The 14,832-nt window shown below is 37.1% G+C and overlaps 1 protein-coding gene across 3 annotated transcripts in view; it reads left to right on the forward strand.

Moving 5' to 3' along the window:
* BMP5 (bone morphogenetic protein 5) overlaps positions 1–6,937 on the forward strand; it is a 136,925-nt gene extending 129,988 nt beyond the window's left edge. For 2 of the 3 annotated variants that reach the window (XM_068994350.1, XM_068994351.1), the window contains 2 exons: positions 1,151–1,261; positions 5,332–6,937. In XM_068994350.1, the coding sequence (XP_068850451.1) occupies positions 1,151–1,261; positions 5,332–5,481 (261 nt within the window). In that variant the 3' untranslated portion in view covers positions 5,482–6,937. The remainder of the gene's footprint in view (positions 1–1,150; positions 1,262–5,331) is intronic. The other variant, XM_068994352.1, reaches the window with a different exon arrangement.
* The last annotated feature ends 7,895 nt before the right edge of the window (positions 6,938–14,832 follow it).

Here is a 14,832-nt window from a genome sequence, read left to right on the forward strand (position 1 = left end):
TTGAAACATAATTAATAAAGTTTATGGTAAAAAAAAAAAACTTATGCAGAAGAACAAATGCAACCTTAGAAAGTGAAAAAAAGAAGCCCTGTTGTTTAAATATACCCCAATTTCCATTTTAGTTTCCATTTGTCAGATTAACTCAAGCAATTTCCATTTGCCTTCTACAGTCACAAATAATTGGTGTAGGAAGTAGAATCCTTGACTATGTCTACGGTAAGTTAGACGTAGAGAAGAAAAATTTTCTTGTACTTAGAAGTCGTATTGCTATGTTTTACATAAGCTTCACAAACACAGTGAGGAGGAAGATTTAACCACAATAATTTTCATAACTATGCCAAAAGAGTTTAAATTAAATTGTTAGATTATTTCATTACAATGGATCCTCGGAATACAAGCTATTATATTGAGAAGTGATAGTAACATGTGAGCATTTTCAAAGTTATGACAAACCTTCAACATTAATTGTTCAATAATTTTACATCGGTGACAAGTTTTACATCTCTGGAAAAAAATATCAGGGCCACCATCTCAAGTGCCAACATTTTAGCTTCCTAAAATTTTTCATATACAATGATTAGGATTTTTCTCCAACTCATTTCTTCTTAAGAGACTATAAAGTTAACACATGATTGGAAAGAAAACAGAACAAGGAACAAATCTTAGAGCCTTAAGAGGTTGTCAAGCTTCTAAAGCAGGAATGAGTTATTAAGAAGTAATGAGAATTATCTCAATTAAGTTTATTCTTCTTTTCCTTTCTGGTTCAGTTGAACTTTGCAGAGTTCATCATTTCCTGTTTAAACAATATTTAGAATGCTATTCCATGATTGCAGCTTTATTCATGAATATATGGGCTAATACAGGCTAGGGATATCTTACGTAGTGACCTCTGGGAGAAATTACAGAGGACAATTCCTTGTGAAAATATTTATACTTTTGTTGTAAACTTTAACTTAATCATAAATTAAAGGCTTGGAGGAGCCTGTCTTATTAGAATAATTGTTGAACCAAAAGAGAAACCAATCCAGAGTATTTAATTTCATATTATATTATATTGAATTATATTAATTATATTTAAGTATTCTTTAAGAATTGTTTTTCTGTGCTTTTATGTTGGTGATATTATTTCTTCTGCTTTCATGCATTTTAGGACTGGATTATAGCACCGGAAGGATATGCTGCATTTTATTGTGATGGAGAATGTTCTTTTCCACTCAATGCCCATATGAATGCCACCAATCATGCCATAGTTCAGACTCTGGTAAGTTTTCTTTGTGTAGAATAGAAAGTGGTTTATGATGCAGGCTTCTTATAAAGTTACTTTAAAGAAAAGCATCTATTTGGAGTTAACAAATGCATTTTCTTCTCTTCTCAAACTCCTAACGTAAAAATTGTGCCAGAGTAAGAAATGTGGATATAGTAAGGAAATTCAGGCTGCTCTAAAGAAAAATCCTAGTTCCAAAATGAGGAAAGATTCAGCAAGGAAAATTGGAGCAATCACACAAAATGGTCATTTTGCACTGATTTCTTCAGTAGACAATATGATTAACCACACAGGGGCTGTTTCTAACCTAACCATTCATTAGCAGTCATTACAAAAACTTTGAATAATAGCTGTGCTGAATTTCATCTGAGGGCTTTTAACTCCATATTTAAGAATGTTCCATAACATACTTCGGTATCATGGAAGCTCTTCAGTGTAGAATATCAGTAGAAGATTGGTTTCCATTTTTTTATATCTTTTTCATTTATAATCATTAAGGTGGAAATTAATCTTCCCTCCCATACTTAGGAATGTACTACTGATTTAATCTCCACTCATGTAGGCTAATTTTTGTGAAGGAGATAATGAAATGTTAATCTCATGGTCTCTCAGTGATCGTACTTATCTAATGAACTCAGGAAAACTCTTGAGAGTCTGACTCCAACATCTGTACCTTTTAATGTGATGGGGGAACGGCTTCTGGCAGACGAGGAAGAGGTTCTAGAAGATACATAGGCTGTGTGATGTGACCCCACATCAAAGCTGGGTTCACAGGAGCATTTCAACTATAAGTAATCATGACGGAAGAGAACAAATAATTTTGGACTCAAGACACTGATGGGAGTAGCGTTATTTGGTAGATAACAGTAGGAGAGCAGTAGCTGTTAGAAAAAAAAAAATCTATCTTTGTGGGTGAGTCTTATTTATGACCAACAGAAAGAGCAGCTATTAGAATGTGTGGAGAGTTGACTCTTCAGAAGGTTCTCTTCTTTTGCAATTTATTCAAAACTTAAAGTTGATGGAAATAACATCCCAGTTCCCTTCTGAATAAGAACGGTGTATACACCTTGACAGATGAAATCCTTGACTTGATGTTTTGCTGGCATCTTACTGACCTCAGAGGTACTGGTGGATAGCAAGACCACAAAGATGCACACCTGTGGCAACTAGAGCATAGCTTTTGTCAAAGACTTTGGAAATAACCTTGGAGTAGAGAGGAAGCAGAGAGCTAAAACAAATATGTATTTTGAAAGGTAGTCACTTATAAATATTCTTTCCTCCCCCAAGTTTGAAGAGAAACATTTATTTCAGAATACAATCATGTAAAATTATCAAGTTGCTTTTTAATAACGAATGGAAAACAGTTGCTCATGTCTATCCTTCCCCAACACTCATCTTTACACCCTAAATTTCTTTAATATATCATACTCAGCAAACTTGTAGGTGTGGGGAGAAACTATTATTTCTTTCTTGATTGCAAAATTTATATAAAGTGAAAGAAAACCTTAGTTTGCTACAGCTCTTATTTCACTGTCTAAAGTGAAGAAATGGAGTCTAAATTTCAACCAGCATTTTCTTTCATGCTTGCTTTGTGCTGCCAATGCCATAGAAATATTCTTCTTTTGGTTGATTTTTGACCAATGAGGTTCCGTTATGCATGTATAGAATCAATTCCTAGGGGTATTTTAAGTTTTGATATGTCCATGCTATGTCTATGATATGTTTTTATGCTATCCATAAAAATAAGCACTTCTTTAAAAAAATTTTAGTGTTTTTTTTTTTTTTTTTGCCTGCCCTGGTTGTGCACTGCTGCACTTGGGTTTTCTCCAGTTGCATCAAGTGAGGGCTGCTCTCTAGCTGTGACACTCAGGCTTCTCATTCTGGTGGCTTCTCTTGTTGCAAAGCATAGGTTCTAGGTGCGTGGGCTTCAGTAGTTACAGTGTGCAGGCTTAGATACCCCTTGGCATGTGGAATCTTCCCAGACCAGGGATTGAATTCCTGTCCCCTGCTTTGGCAGGTTGATTCTTAACCACTGAACCATGAGGGAAGCCCTATAAGCACGTCCTGATATATATGGTATCAGTGTTGGGGCAAGAGAGCAGGTAGGCAGCACAAGAAAAGTTGTTATATTCAAATGTCCTCCAGTAAGATGAATGTCTGGGGGGGTCCAGCCTTCTATCAGCTGAAGGCCCATTGCAGAGAGAAGGATGCTTCTATTTCACGCCTTAGAGGAAGAGCCCTCCTCACTGTCCATCTGTAGGGCCGCAGCAGAACAGCCACTATTTATAGAGAAATGCCACTTAATTTCCCAGAAATTAAGCTCTTTGTACTGTCATTTCAATGACTCAGAGAGCTTTCGCTGTTTCCTTAGATATGCATCTAACACATCCAGGTTCGCTCAGGCTATGCAAAGCTTAATTATTGAAAAAACACTGTCAAATACCCCTATCTTTTTTTTTTTCTTTTTTTAAAAATAAATATATAATTACATACTGTCAGCTTTTAGGACTGTAGTCTAGAAGGCAGCGTCTAAAAACAAACATTTTTTAAATCGCTGACAGGGAGTTGGAACAGGCCCCTCGTCTGTATCGCTGTCCTGGGATGTGGAGCATAAGTCATCACAGAACTTGAAGGGAACATGGGAAGTTTGGTGTTTCTGTTTTTTTTTTTTTTTCCTGGCATTGTGCATTCTCTGCTTATTTTGTGACGGACATGAAACAAGAACACAGGCGCATTTGTTGTTAAAGGAAAGCAGGTTTGTGCCGAACATGTTTGAGACATGATGGAAGAACAATCTTATTATCATTATTATTATTATTTTTTCAGAACAATGGCTGGGTGAGGTGATCCTTGAGGCAGGGGGTTATCCATCCATCACGGGTGAGGGGGTTGAGGAGGATAAAGCCAAGGAGGGCTTCAGGCTGCCTCTGAAATTTGGAGAACCATCCAGCTTGCAGTTTTGTGAGGTCTTAGGAAATTTCACGTCCGTGTCGGATCACCTCATTTTTCCTGCCGTGTCTGTCCATAGGCAGGACTCCTATATCATTTCAGCCAGGGTTTTGCAGCCAAGATTCTAAGAGCTGTGTTTTCTCTTTGTCGATCCCGGAGGACTCTGCAGTGGGACTTCCCATAAACTCCTCTGGGGGAAGGGCCGGGAGAGGAGGGTGGAAAGCGGGGAACCGAGTTCTGGCTCCTTCTTTGATTGTTGAAGATCAGAGGTAAACGTGCCAGTTTGACGAAAATGAGAACAAATCCTTTACTTAAGCATTTTACTGTCCATGTTCAGCTACCTTTTCAGGCTTTGTAGAGAGAGAGGTAGGGATGTATATTCAAGTTGTAACGTATCTAGGCTTCTTTCTTCTGATTGAACTTAGCTTGATTTTTGGCGCTTGTCTAGGGGAGAAAGCAAGTCAAAGGATGTTAAACTCTGGCCAATCTGGTAAAACATTATGGGGAGAAGAGTTGAAATCATTGCTTTAAAGCAAGCATTGGGTTTTGACCTGGAGTTTATTTTGCTGTGATTTTTATGCTTCCTTTAGCAAAGGAAATGAAGAATTTGCACGCTTTTAATTTTATTGTTTAAAATGCATTGATTTAGTGTTTAGTTATCCTTTTACGAATAATTCTTAGATCCAGATCTTTCTACAGTCAAGTGCTGCTGCTCTGTTGATTTTGTATTCATAACTTACGTGTTTCTCATGATAGACCTAGAAGTGGCCATTTTAACTAAAAGCAGCCCAGTCCTAGTTGCCATGTTCTTTCCTCGAGGAAAATTTCCACTGAATATTCCATAGAGAGAGTTTTCCTTCCTTGGTAGAATGTTTTCCAAAGCCCCAACACGTAATTAGAACCAGTGGGTCCAGTCTAGGTGTTAATACTTAAGGATACATCCTTCACTACCAGCTCCCACCTCACCTCACCATGGAGCAAAAACAGAAGAGAAGGAGGTAACTTGAGAGAGTGCCTGATTGTCAGTGATAAAACAAGAATGTCACCTTAAAACTGCAGACAAAATATCTATTTTATTTCTTAAAAAGTAAATCATTTTCTTCCTCCCACCCAACCAGGTTCACCTGATGTTTCCTGACCACGTACCAAAGCCTTGCTGTGCGCCAACCAAACTAAATGCCATCTCTGTGTTGTACTTTGATGACAGCTCCAATGTCATTTTGAAAAAGTACAGAAATATGGTCGTGCGTTCGTGTGGTTGCCACTAATAGTGCATAATAATGGTAATAAGAAAAAGATCTGTATTGAGGTTTATGACTACAATAAAAAATATCCTTTCAGATAAAAGGGGAATTTAATAAAATTAGTCTGGCTCATTTCATCTCTCTAACCTATGTACAAGAGCATGTATATAGTCACTTTTATTTATTTAAAGGTATATATTCTCCTTTGTGGATGCCTTTGCAGTAAAATGTATTTTAGGTCACTTCATTATGCAAAAAATTGCCCAGTCTAATTTTTAGTAGGATATGCTGAGTCCAATTCTATTCCACTTCAATATTTTTAACGTAATTTTTATATGATTTTCTGAAATTAGACAGAACTCCTTTGACTGTTAAGTATTGTTGAAGGAAGCTGAATGCATTTGGTTATGCTGTGCCAATGTAAACTGATAGGATATTTATTGATATTTAGAATGAAACTTAAAAAAATAACCAGCCAAAACAAAAATGCTTGGAGGAACACAATTTTTCTTTGAGAGTTTCTGCTACTTTAGATAAAGTGAAATGTTGAGCTCGATTTGAGTAAATAAACGGGAGCAGAACACAGAAGCTGAAAGATTGCACATAATTATTTTAACTGTTTGCTTGAACAGAATTGGTTTAACTGTAGGAAAGCGTTCCTTCTTGGCTCACCGGTTGTAGATTTTGCAAAGAGCTCAAAGCTTCAGGAATTCTGTGGAGACAGACTTGAGCCTGTGTCCATAATTTTCCAAGTTAACACTAAAAAAGCATAGTACAACCTTCTTACCTCAAATAAATCATGTCTGCCTATTATCTAGAACACTACTACTGCAGTTTTTTTTTTTCAGATTTAAAAACAGTCCAAAATAAAGAAACATTTACACGTGCTCCCCTTGCCTTCCCACAGATCAGAGTCACTGCATGCATAAAATATACCCGAGCAAAGCGACCGACAGAGCCGTTTTCTGTAGCTCTCTTTTATAACTGAGTTTGCTGATTGATGTGATGCAAGGGATTTTATTTAGGGTAAAAGCACTGAAACTCAACTGGAGGAAATTACCCCAAATCCCAGAATGGCTTTGACAGAATTGCCATTTCGAAAGAACAGCTGAAATCCATTTTTCATATCTTGGAGAATGAGCTCATTGAAAACCTTATTTTGGAGGGGGATTTTGTAAACCTTCCTCCAAGCACAAATAATTCCAAGTGGGAAGGTTCTGTTGTGTGTATGTGCCTGTGTGTTCTTCCCTCTGAAATTAATTTATTTTCTCTCTCTGTTTCTCTCTCTGCCTTTTAAGGCTTGTCTTTAACCCACTGAACTTTTGGAAGAATGACATTTAGTGCATAAGTTGCTATTTATGTGGGCTCCACGGCTAGGATTATTTACAGTTCATCTAAAATACTCATAAAGCATCATTTATTAATCACCCTTTTGGACTTTTTAAGTAAAACTTGTATCAAAAATAGCTTAAAAATGTTATGGGTTTGTTCAGATTCAGGAATATTGCAATGTTGTTTTAAAATACAGATTATCTTAAAGTAAACTTGATAATAACTCTATTGGAGGTACATTAAGTAATATATTTTTGAATTAATGGTATACCATTATAAGAATAAGAAATGAAAGTCTATTATATTATTCTTTAAATGTGCTGTTTAAATATATTTCTATGTTTTAAAATATATTAAACTTGTGATGCTAGTTTCTATTGTGCTTCTTGATTTGGCTTTTTTTTTTTTTTAAGAGGGATACAAAATATAAGTATGTCCTAACTGAAACTATCAGCGTATCAGATCTAAAATGTTTGTGGATTACATGATTTTAATTGCCAAAACTAGTTTTTCTGTTGTTGATAAGTAACTCACTATTAAATGAGCAAAGAAACCATCCATGAGTTAAATATTTTCTTAATCTGTTCCAACAATAAGGAAAATTTTTAAATAGCAAAAAAATAAATGATTAGGATGGGAATTGACCTTATTTATTCTCTTTCATTTAAGAAGGGAGGTATTTAGCATGAGTATTTTTATATTTTCTCAAAATATGTATGCATATATATATATCTGCACATATGGTCAGTCACATTATTTTCAAATAACTATTAGAGTAAATGCTTAGTATTACTTTGAATACTCAGACTATTACAAGGAATCAGAATAATTTGGTTTGTTTTAACAGGATCCAAACTACTCAGGTCTTTTTGGCTAGTTATACATTGACTCTTCTGTTGGTGTGTTTTTAATTTTTCTGCTTTGTAAAGTGGTCCTAATCATTTTTGATACTAGAAGGGCAAAAATGACAAATACTCACTGTTTTAAGGCAAAAATAAATTTGTCTGTATTGAAGAAAGAAACAAACACAGAAAAGAAAATGCAAAAACATTTTTTTTCTCAAGTAAAGAACTGTCATTTAATAATTCCTGCATCACCAGTGTTGAATCTAAACCAGCATCTAGGGGCGACTGTATAGCCTGCAAATGTCATCTCTCGAGACATTTACAATAAATAGGTAGCTTATAGTGTAACTTCACTCAAGGCAGAAGAAATCCTCATTCCCAAACACAAGTCACTGTCTCATAACAATTCAGTCAGTTGTGCAGTCGATATGTGATCTGGCTCTCAGATTACCTGCTTTTCTATGTTCTTTCTTTTGGATTTTGGGGGGAGGGGTCTGGTGCTTTTCAAAGTTGCAAGTGAAGATACCTTTGTTGATAAAGCATATATATCACTACGTATTTATCTATAATCTGTATTTTATCATTTGCTTTCTTTTTAACCAAAGGAAGAAGTGGGAAAAGTAACAATCATTGACAATATTTATTTTTTTAATATAAATTTATTTATTTTAATTGGAGGTTAATGTATGACAGTATTTATTCATATGTAGGCAGAAAGGTGACACTCTATTCAAGTTAACAATTAACCTATGGCGGATTCATGTTGATGTATGGCAAAACCAATACAATATTGCAAAGTAATTAGCCTTCAATTAAAATAAATAAACTTAAATTAAAAAAATAAAGACAGGAAACAACAACAACAAAAAGAGCCAAGTTTTGCAAGATTACTTCCAAGTCTGTTGTCATACTTGTTAGAGGTTGTTTGAAAGATGGAGATTTCAAAGACAGAGGAACCAGGATCATACAGCCTTTAAAAGTACAAAGAAACTTCAGACTTCGAAAAACATGCACTTTAACCTTTGCATCTTAGTTTCAACTTTACAGAGGCAGCTAGCCTCCAGTCGGTGGGTAGAGGATGGGGAGAAGCAATTCAGCCTCAAATCCAGCGGCTCGAGTATAGGAGGATGAGAGGAAGCCCTGCAAAAACAGCTTCCAGACTAAGCATCTGGAAACAAGAGCAGAGCTGATGGTTCAGCGGGGTGTGGCTGGTGTTTTCTTCCCAGTTCACTGTGGCTCTGATGACATGATGAAATACAATAGAACCAACCTAAAAAAAAAAAAAACAAAAAAAAACCAAAACTAGACTGGTTATTTTCCTGTCAATACCTATAGGAAAAGCCCAAAGTAGGAGAATAATTTTCTACCTTGAGCCACAGGCCAATAAGATGTCTCTGATTATCTTTACTCTTTCTTCATTAAAACATACTTATTACACAATCACTTGTAAATAAGTGTATTTATTTAAACAAAATGCACACACTCACATATTTATAAAGACATATTGTTTTAAAGAAGAGAGAATAAAAACATGAATGTAAGTGTGTGCTCAGTTGTGGCCAACTCTTTTGTGACCCCATGAACTGTAGCCTGCCAGGTTTTTCTGTCTATGGAGATTTCTAGGCAAGAATACTGGAGCGAGTTGCCATTTCCTACTCCAGGGGATCCAATCCATGTCTCCAGCGTTTCCTGCATTGGCAGACAGATTCTCTACTGCTGGCTCACCTGGGAAGCCCGCAAAAACATGAATGCAAAATGTTTTAGGAACTCGCCTGACAGTTCAGTGTTTAACACTCTGCACATCCGATGCAGGGGCCACATGTTCCATCCCTGGTCAGGGAACAAAGATTCCACATGCTAACGGGGCGGCTGAAAAAAATTTTTTTAAAGCAAAATGTTTTAAATGAAAAACAGGACTTCTGTGAAGGAAAAATATAATACTGGATTTAAACTTTATAGGATATGTTATGGGAAACACAGTGAGTGGAAAGACAGATAAGAAAGGATTATCCAGAAGACAACATTGAAACAGATAAAGTGATGGAAAGTCAAAAAGAGTTTAAAGTTAACAAAGTTGTAATATCCATTTAATCAATATTGCAGTGAACTGGGGATAATTTAGGGGCAAACAGCAGACCTGTGAATCAAAGCTGGCTTCTCAACTTGGAAGGCAGAGAACAGACAGTCACTATCTTCAAATTGCTCAGGAAAAATAGCTGTCATTTGGAATTCTGTATCCAGCAACTCTATCTGTATCCAACAAAACAATAGGGCAAAAAAAAAAAAAAAAACATTCCTAGGCAAAAAAAAATTAGAATTTACCATCAATGGTAAAGCCACTGCTAAAGGTTTTACCTCAGGAAGAACCAAAATTAACCCCCAATGGTAATGTATACAAATATAATGAACAAGAAAATAATAAACAGGGGTAGATTAAAATTTTATTTACAAAAACAAGTTGTGAGTGGGATTTGATTCATTGGCTATTGTTTGCTGACCTCTATTCTAATCCAGTAGACGGAATAATTGCAACGTGGTAAAATGAAATCAGTTCAATAAGATGAAAGAAAAAAAGAGAGAAAGGGATAAAAAGAAACATAAGAAAAAGAAAGTATTGCATATAATAATATGATAGAATTATATCCAACATAATTGTATAATATTAAATGTAAATGGCCAAAAAAGATCACTATTAGCAGATTGGATTTAAAATAATAACGTTAACAACTAGCTACAGTCTGTTCAAAAGAGGCACACTTAAAACTTAATAACACAGGAAGGTTGAAAGCAAAATGAAAGTAAATATATATCAGGTAATACACATCAGAGGAAAACTGGATAAGCATATTAAGCCTTCAGGGAAATGAGATGCAAAACATATCAGTAAAATTTTAATCACTATTGTCATTTTCCAGCTTATTAAGTAAGAGAATTCTATGTTTTAGAACCACATAAATCAAAAATTGATAGAATGAATAAAAGGAATTAAAACTGCACCTTTTTAGTGAGAAATTTTAACAAATCTCTCTGATCAATTGACATACTAAGGAAAAGTAATCAGTGAAGCTAGAGCAGATATTGGAGAAGGCAATGGCACCCCACTCCAGTATGCTTGCCTGGAAAATCCCATGGACGGAGGAGCCTGGTAGGCTGCAGTCCATGGGGTCCCTAAGGGTCAGAGACGACTGAGCGACTTCACTTTCACTTTCATGCATTGGAGAAGGAAACGGCAGCCTACTCCAGTGTTCTTGCCTGGAGAATCCCAGGGACGGGGGAGCCTGGTGGGAGGCTGTCTATGGCGTCGCACAGAGTCGGACACAACTGAAGCGACTTAGCAGCAGAGCAGATATACCCAATTAACAAACATTGACTAATGAACATGTACAGAACATTTAAAAATATACATGATTTTCCAAAAAATATGGAAAATCTTTGAAGATTGATCATTTCAACCAACTTTAAAAAATAAGGTTCCTAAGTCAAGTCACTTTGGTGACAAGAATATTGGAAGAATTAATCTCTTCCTTGTCTGTCTTCTTTGAGATGTGCAGGTAAATAATGAAGAGAATATATCCTTAGAAAGATTGCAGCTTTGGGGATAGATTGCCTCCTTTTCTTTTGAATAGAAGGACATATATATTGTTAGACTAATAACTGTTTTTCTGTCTCCCCCACCACCACACACACACTAAATTCCTTCAGAAGGATATTAGTTAGTCGCTCAGTCATTTCCAACTCTTTGCAACTTATGGATTGTAGCCCACCAGGCTCTTCTGTCCGTGGGATTCTCCAGGCAGGAATACTGGAATTCGTTGCCATTTCCTTCTCCAGGAGATCTTCCCGACCCAGGGATGAAACCCAGGCTTCCCACATTGTAGGCAGATTCTTTACCATCTGAGGATGGGAAACACATTATTATACTTTGTGCTTCCTCCATTCTTCAAAATCATGATGTATTGCTATGTATTTTTTTAATTTAGAAGTATCTTCAAAAGTTTAATTATAGCATTATTTTAGGAAATAGGGTAAAAAGAAATAAAATAACTAAAATGCAAAATATAAAAGGACCTACTATTTTTGCCTATTCAACTTTTGGCATATCTTCTTGTAAAATAAGAGAAGGAAATTAGAGAATGGAATGGCACCCCACTCCAGTATTCTTGCCTGGAAAATCCCATGGACAGAGGAGCCTGGTGGGCTACAGTCCATGGGGTCGCGAAGAGTCGGACACGACTGAGCTGCCTCACTTCTTTCCTCATGAAATAGTCTCTGGAATGCCTTTTAAAATTGCCAGTTTAAAATGGGTAGAGAAAAATGATTTTAGTTTGGCGTATACTATCACACGCTTAAGGTTATTAGACGTCATTTGAAAACTACTTGTCTTTGAGATCAAGGTCTATAATATTCAATACCTGCTGATGTTAGTAAGTCTTTCTAAGTTATCCTACTTAGAACATGAAATAAAGCATTAAAAAATGAACAAGCAATTGTCCAAAGATGTTATGATAAAAAATAAGAATAGTGTAAAGTCATTAACCTCCAAGTAAAATAAATAAATTTATATTAAAAAATATATTTGAAAAGTCTTGGCCATTGACTGCAACGAATCCAATGAATCTCATCTCATACTAACCTCCTAGGGTTATTATTAAGTCAAAATAAAGTATTCCCAATACTTTTGTATTCCCAGTACGTTCCCAATACGTAATACTTTTGTATTCCCAATACATAAATAGATTCTGGACCTTGATAACAACTTTCCATTCCTGGGAAATATCTTCCCTAAATTCTGCTCACTGATATTCTGCCAATTCCTGAGGGCTCTTCTCATTTGCCATTTTCTTCAAAAAGACCAAATACACTAAACCACATGTGTTTGATCTGGCTCATAAGCCACTGCAGCCCCCTTGCTTCTGAGACATGCCAGTTTCTATAGTTATTTGGGAAAACCTTATACTCCTAAATTGTAAGATAAAGAAATTTACCATATCCATTTTAAAGAATTTATTAATTCCTTAAAAATTATCATAAAGATATTCTTGGAGTTGATGTTCTACAAATGACTTGGAAAAGCATAGCTTAATGTACTGCTTTATTGGGAAATAAGCAGCAAAGCATAAAGACAGTACTGTCAAAATTGAGATGGTAAAGGTACAAGAGTTCTTATTTTATAAAGAATGCCCCTAAAGTATCTTTCACTTTTAGGGCATTTGAACCTCCATTTTGTCAAGGTTTTGTCTGAGTTTTTATCTTGTTCTTTTGCTAGGAACATATTCTTCTGTTTCTTCATTTTGCTTGACTATCTGTGTAGGTTTCTATGAATTACATGAAACAGCTGCCTTCTTCCAGTCTTGTAGAGTTGGTGCTGGATAGATGAACATTGTTATTCAGCCCTGCCCTGGCTCTTGGCCATCTCTCAAATTTCTGTAATTTCTCAAGCAACATATTTTACTTTAATTGCTCCCAGTAGTTGAAGGTGAGCCAAGATAGTCAGTGTCCCAAAGGGGAAGATCTCAGTCAATACCTAGATTCAGGCAGATTGGCAGCTTGACCTTCAGGGAGCAGCTCTTAAGGGATGCAACTATACACTGTCCTGTGGGACCAGAAGCTTAAGCCCTGCTGGCCACTAGGGTCAGGAGATCTGGAGCTCTTCCTTGGCAACAGCTGCAAAAATCTGGGCTCCATAGGAATGTGTAAGCTTCTTTCTGGGAGTGAGCTGCATTGAGGCAGAGGGAGAGTGCAAAGCTGGCATCCCCTAGCTCATGTTCTGTGAGGGCACTCTTGTAGCCTCTAGACGTCTGTTGACTCTGAAGCCTGCCTCTCAGGTTAAGCCAGTACCAGCAGGTAGAAAGGAAGGTTGTGTGGTCTGGCTGCTCTCTGTGAACTGTCCTGGGGTGGAAACCAGTCAAGAACTCTCTGACAGTTTCAGTCCCATGCAGCCCAGGAAACACAAGGCCCCCTGGGCACCAGAGTCAGATGACGTAGATGCATCCCCTGCAGCAGCTGCAAAACTCAGGGCACCAGACATATACGAGCTCCTGTTCAAGAGATGTTGTGTTCCGAGGCAGAGCATCTGACATGAAATTGGTATCCACCTTCTGAGTTTTCAAGAAAGGCTTACTGTCAGCCCTCAGATATGTGCTTCATTAGGAGCCTACTGATGCTGGGCCGTGAAAGATGCTGGGATTCTTGGTCTCCAGAGGAGAGGAATTCAATCCAGGGCCAGTGATGAGGCTTGATCACTCAGAGTCTTGTGTGATAAAGTTTTATTAAAGTATAAAAGGGATAGACAAAGCTTCTGACATAGACATCAGAAGGGGGCAGAAAGAATGCCCCCTTGATAGTCTTCAGCAGTATGTTATATACCTACCAGCAGGCTGCTAATTACAGAAAGGAAATGTCTCAAAACTCAGAGAGTGGCACCAGACCTCTCACCCGCAACATGCATTTTGAGATAACATTGGCACAAGGTCAATCATCCTGGGCCATGAAATGATCGACCTGAATCTTGAAGAAAGGCAGGTTTCCAGGCAAATATATAGTTTCAGTAACATAGATTAGGAGAACAATTGCATGAGTAAAACATTCGGGTTTGCTGAGTTATTATCGGTTCTGAGTCTTAGGTGGAACCGACTTGAAGAAAGACAGAGTCTAGGGTAAATACATAGTTCATTGACATAGCTTAAGAAAAACACTTTCATAAGAAAAATGCATTGGTTAGCTCAAGGTCTGAGAAAAGTTAAGTTCAGGTGGAACCAGGTGTCCTCATGACAACAGAGAATTTTAAAAGAAACCTCCTTTTAACTTTGTATAGAGAATGGGGGGGGGGGGAATCTAACACTTGTAGTTTGTTTCCTCCTTCTGCTTAAGAGAGAGAGAAAAAATTTCTGACACTTGCAGCCTATTTCCTCGGTTTGGAGACCCCTAGCCTTCCTGCCCATTACCCTCTCAATGCCACACAGGCGGCAGCTATAGCAACAGGGTAACAGGTTTCATTCACTAAAAGACAGCTCCAGCGTCTGTGGCCTCTTGCTGAACCCTGGGGCTGCTAGATTTTTGATACTTCCTTCTAGGAAGCTTACAGTCCTAGGACCCCCTCAAGCGTAAGCCTGCCGGGCACCCAGAACAGAAATGCAGAGGTGAGCCCTGGCAGCCCCCACAGCAATCAGAGCATCAGACGAACTCCCTTCTGCAGAGA

The sequence above is a fragment of the Capricornis sumatraensis genome, chromosome 22, assembly GCF_032405125.1.
Source record: "Capricornis sumatraensis isolate serow.1 chromosome 22, serow.2, whole genome shotgun sequence".
NCBI classification, from domain to species: Eukaryota; Metazoa; Chordata; class Mammalia; order Artiodactyla; family Bovidae; genus Capricornis; species Capricornis sumatraensis.